The sequence below is a fragment of the Chanos chanos genome, chromosome 4 (assembly GCF_902362185.1).
Source record: "Chanos chanos chromosome 4, fChaCha1.1, whole genome shotgun sequence".
NCBI lineage: Eukaryota > Metazoa > Chordata > Actinopteri > Gonorynchiformes > Chanidae > Chanos > Chanos chanos.
This window is the reverse complement of record NC_044498.1, coordinates 42,133,792-42,138,175: the sequence shown is the minus strand read 5'-3', so window position 1 is coordinate 42,138,175 and position 4,384 is coordinate 42,133,792. Positions and strand designations below refer to the sequence as shown.

At 42.0% G+C, this 4,384-nt stretch overlaps 1 protein-coding gene across 1 annotated transcript; it reads right to left on the bottom strand.

Moving 5' to 3' along the window:
* Positions 1-589: 589 nt before the first annotated feature.
* olig3 (oligodendrocyte transcription factor 3) lies at positions 590-1,363 on the bottom strand. The gene has a single exon (XM_030772814.1). It carries the CDS (start codon positions 1,361-1,363, stop codon positions 590-592), a length of 774 nt encoding a protein of 257 aa, XP_030628674.1.
* Positions 1,364-4,384: the final 3,021 nt, after the last annotated feature.

The following is a 4,384-nucleotide window of genomic DNA, read 5'->3' as shown; positions in this document are numbered from 1 at the left end:
CAATTAACGATACGAATGCACACAGTATAACGCCACGTTACTAGAATAAAGCTATTCTCGAATTTCAGTGAAATAAATTTTGAAATCATCGCAGAAGAATATAACAACACTGTATTTCAAACTAAATACATAGTCATAACATTTTCAGCTGAATGTGATTCCACAATCCTTGTTACAAGGAACTGGAATACTGAATATGCACTCTCTCAAGCGACGTCAGCTGCGCAAGAAGCTTGACTTGCATGCGGCTCCCAGTCACCTTAAAATCAACAAGTTGCCTAACCTTATGGTTTAGGCCTCCTGACGCACGCGCGGGATACACCTCACCTCCGTTTCACGATGTATAGGATGATGTCATACAAATATTTACATTGTGTGATGCACGTCTGACACCCAGTGACCAACTAAGTTGTTACCTTGAAAAAAGTCTTTTGACGAAATCCTTGTTACAAGGACAAAATCTGAACGGTAAAACCAATAAACAGACAAATAATGCATGCATGAAATTCAATTTTCTCAGTCCAGTCCATTTACAATTTACACGATGTTACTGCACAGTCTGGAATCGCCAATTTCGTTGGAACCACTTTCACTTCATCACGTCTTTGTTTTCGCTAGAAAGTCTCGTCAGTCCAGTTGAAGTAATTGGGATATGGGGAGGAGGGGGCACCTGGCAAATCGTACAAGGGCATGGCAAGCCTGCCCAGTGCTGGAAACCGCTGCCGAGCTGTAGTGGAGGTGTAGGAGCCGTCTTAATCAAGGAGTGAGGCGCCCTGATTGAAGTAAGTCCGGTTAAGGTAGTGGACAGCGTGGAGGACGTAGACGAAGATAGCGCGCTTCCGAGTAGCGGGTGCACCTGATGTGTTGGATTAGCCGAGTGGCCACCGGTATGGTTGACTGTCCCACAGTGAAAAGCGGAGTGATGGCCACCGTAAATCTCCCCTACTAGTCTCTTCATCTCGTCAAGGGAGCTCGTCAGCATCAGGATGTAGTTTCTGGCGAGAAGCAGAGTAGCAATCTTTGACAGCTTTCTTACTGAAGGACCATGCGCATATGGCATAACCTCTCGGAGGCCGTCCATTGCTAAGTTCAAATCGTGCATCCGCTTTCGTTCCCTGCCGTTGATTTTCAGTCTCAACTGCTGGATCTCTTCCTCGGTGACCTGTTTCTTGAGTTTGTACTTGCTGCCGCCCGGCGCTTTATCCCCACTCCTGGACAGGTGCTCGCTAGTCATTTTCTGGATGAGTTCGTTCTGTGTCGAGGACACGGAGTTGAGTCGCCCGTCTTGTATGTGGTGGTCGCGGAGGTACATCCCATCCATATCTGGCGAAGAAGCTCTGCTCGAGCTGGAGTCAGAATTCATTTTATTACTTCGGTAGGAGGTCGCACCTCTCTCTCTCTCTCTCTTTCACTGACTCTATATTAAGGCCCGATCACCTGATTTTTTTCCCGATAGGGTCTTCGTTTTTTTCTTGCTCTTTGTAAGTATATAACGAACAGAGGGTAGCCTGCTCTCGGTGTGGTTTGGCGCGCAGTATTTATTTGAGTCGTGGCTACACCTCTTGCTCTGTGGCGAGATAGAAGGAACTTCGTATTTATAGTGCTGCTTGAGAGAAGGCAAACAAAAGGAGCCCCCTCTATTCATAATGGCCTTATTAGGATGACGTCCCCATTATATGGGGCGGTGTGCTTTGACTGTCCCATTGACCAACGGAGCACCTATTCATATTCATTGTAATGCCACCGTGGGGGGACACTTCAGTCCAGGAGTCTCCAAAACCAAGGCAACTTGAAAATACTCATCGACTCTCTAGAAATAATACCGGGTCAGTTTTATGAGTTCATTTTCTGAGCGCACGTTAAATGTCGATGATGATCTGTTTCATTAAAACGATTTCGTTTTCTAGAAATATTTTGTAATGTGCAAGCTAATTACTCTTCAGACTGTTTGCTACTCAATTTGCATCAAGCATGCACTGCCTCTGATGAAAATGACCTGACTTTTGTTATGCATCTTCATAAATGTTATCCTCGAATTTCAAAATTTTTTGTGTATAGTTGTCATATGTAAAATGTGACAAAGTTGATTTTCTTAGTTGCCAGTGAAAATGTAACAGTCGAGTCCTTTCTTTGAGGAACGACTGCGTCGATAGCATAATTACCTCGCACATCTGTCGACATCACGATTGCTGAAACTACCTGACACTGCACGTGTTAGTATTTTTGTGATGAGACAGACAAAATAGGATTTTCAGGATTAAGTGACACGTCTCACCATAGTTCACCAAACCTGCTCATCTTTATCAGGGAGCAATGTGACAGCTCGTAATCTAATACTTCAGTCATTTTCTGAGTGACAGTTATCTACTCAGGGGTGCTTTGAAACGTTTCATTTAACTGACGTTTTCATAGGTGTCATATTCAGCTAAGGACATTGGACACATACGCGCTTCCTTGTGATGTCTGGGTGTTATTTATTAAACTCAAATTTAATTTAGCTTTTTATTAGCGTGCATAAAATCTAAAGGCTTTTCCCAAAGTGAGCGTTAAAAGTTCAGTCAGAAATAGCGATAAGGGATGATTTCGTATCCCTTGGTTTAGTCATGCAGCTTGTTTAAGTGACCATGTCACCTGGATTCATATATTGCAAATTTCACAATTTTAAGTTCTATTAGAGACAGTGTAGTCTCCAATGGAGAACCAATCTTCCAATCATTTTTATCACCTACAGCGTGACGAGGACTTGTTATTATAGGATTGTATTATTATTATTATTATTATTATTATTATTATTATTACAGTGGTACTAGTGTTGTTGACGATTACATTTTAACCTGTTGTAAACAGATCTAGCAGCTCAAGTGCTTACAGTGCTTCCTTGTGAGAGTAACTGCTTTTTCCCGGCTTCAATGAAAATTTCATTTCAAAGAAGAAGACCACTGTCTGCAGGTGTAGGCTTGCGGTCAACTTAAAGCTCAGCGAGAACTGTGGGGCTACTATCACGGAATAGTATAAATGAAATATTATTCCAGGAGGCTGATTTGAAATGGTTTTTAGTCAGTAAAAACCTCCTCACACAGCAATTTGACATGAGTTTCTCCCCGGTCTTGTGGACAGTATGGTCATCAGTAAATGAAGCTTAACCGGGCAGGCCTGGTCACATGACCATTTTTGCTCGGACTGCTTAAACAGCCCTCTGATTCTGTGCTAACGCATTAACTGTTTAAACTGTCATAAACTTGATTGCTTGTTGGCTGCAAAATGTCAGTGTCAGTTAACTGTTAATACTAAATATGTACTAAAACCAATAAAATAGGGTTTGTGTTAAAACTTTATGAAATGTGTTATTTGAATGATTCCAGAGTTTTGCCACATAAAAAATTAAAGTTTGAATGTGTTGGTGCCCCAGTTCAGGAAAACAATAATAGGGAATCTAATGAGAATTTGAATTTGTCATCCAACCATTGATCTTCCGTGAAGTCAAGACAATGCGCTAAATTGTTATAGATACCCTTGCTGTAAATACAAATTAAGAAATTATTACTTAAAAAAAATAACTACATTTGTCAGCAATACTGCAAAACGCAAGCAACCATATCTTCCAAATACCATATTATTATTATCTTCCACTTTCAAAAGGTAGATTTTCCTCAGCATTTCATGGTGCAAGTAACAATAACCAAAAATGTCCATCTCATATTCTCTTTGGTGTTCCACAGTAATAACCACCCCCATCCAAAAAAAAAAAAAAAAAAAAAATGAAAACGTGGATTCAGAGTGCCATTGTCGAGACAGAAATGGTACGGTTCCTCATAAAGGTGCTGCAATGCAAAGAAAAGTCCTGCTTGTCTTTGCTCTCACTTGGTGGCATTTGAAAGTGTAAAGCTTTGAATACCAATTGCTTGAACTGGACATATGTGAATCCCTTTTAATCCTACTAATCCCGTCCCCAAGTGTTTCTTTGTGTGGCTGGGGGTGACCACATAGATCTAAGTGAAAGTGTTCCTAATCCAGGCAATGTGGAAAAATGTCTCAATGTGGGAGCAGGGGGAAGAGGGACCAGTTCTGAGGTTCGGCCTTAATGTCACGGTGGTTGCAGGGATGTTGGCTGGCAGGGGGTCTCACCCACTTACCCATTGCCTGGAGAAGGAAACCTAAACAGCAGGGAAAAAAACCTCCCTCCCTTCCCCTTCTCCGCACACATCACTCTCACCCTCCCGCGTAGTCTGCTGGACCCACACAGAGCCTCCCCATAACTTGAGGAAGACTGGCCGACATTTCAGGATTTTTTTTGTTTTTTTTTTTAAAATTTGGTCTTACTCAGCGGTACTGTCCCAGCAGGTAGCTCCTAATGTGTTCCATTCACTGTTCTTAAGCACCAAGG

Bases quoted from the DNA above. Each gene is read 5' to 3' on its own strand.
- olig3 (XM_030772814.1), bottom strand. From the start codon at position 1,363: ATGAATTCTGACTCCAGCTCGAGCAGAGCTTCTTCGCCAGATATGGAT.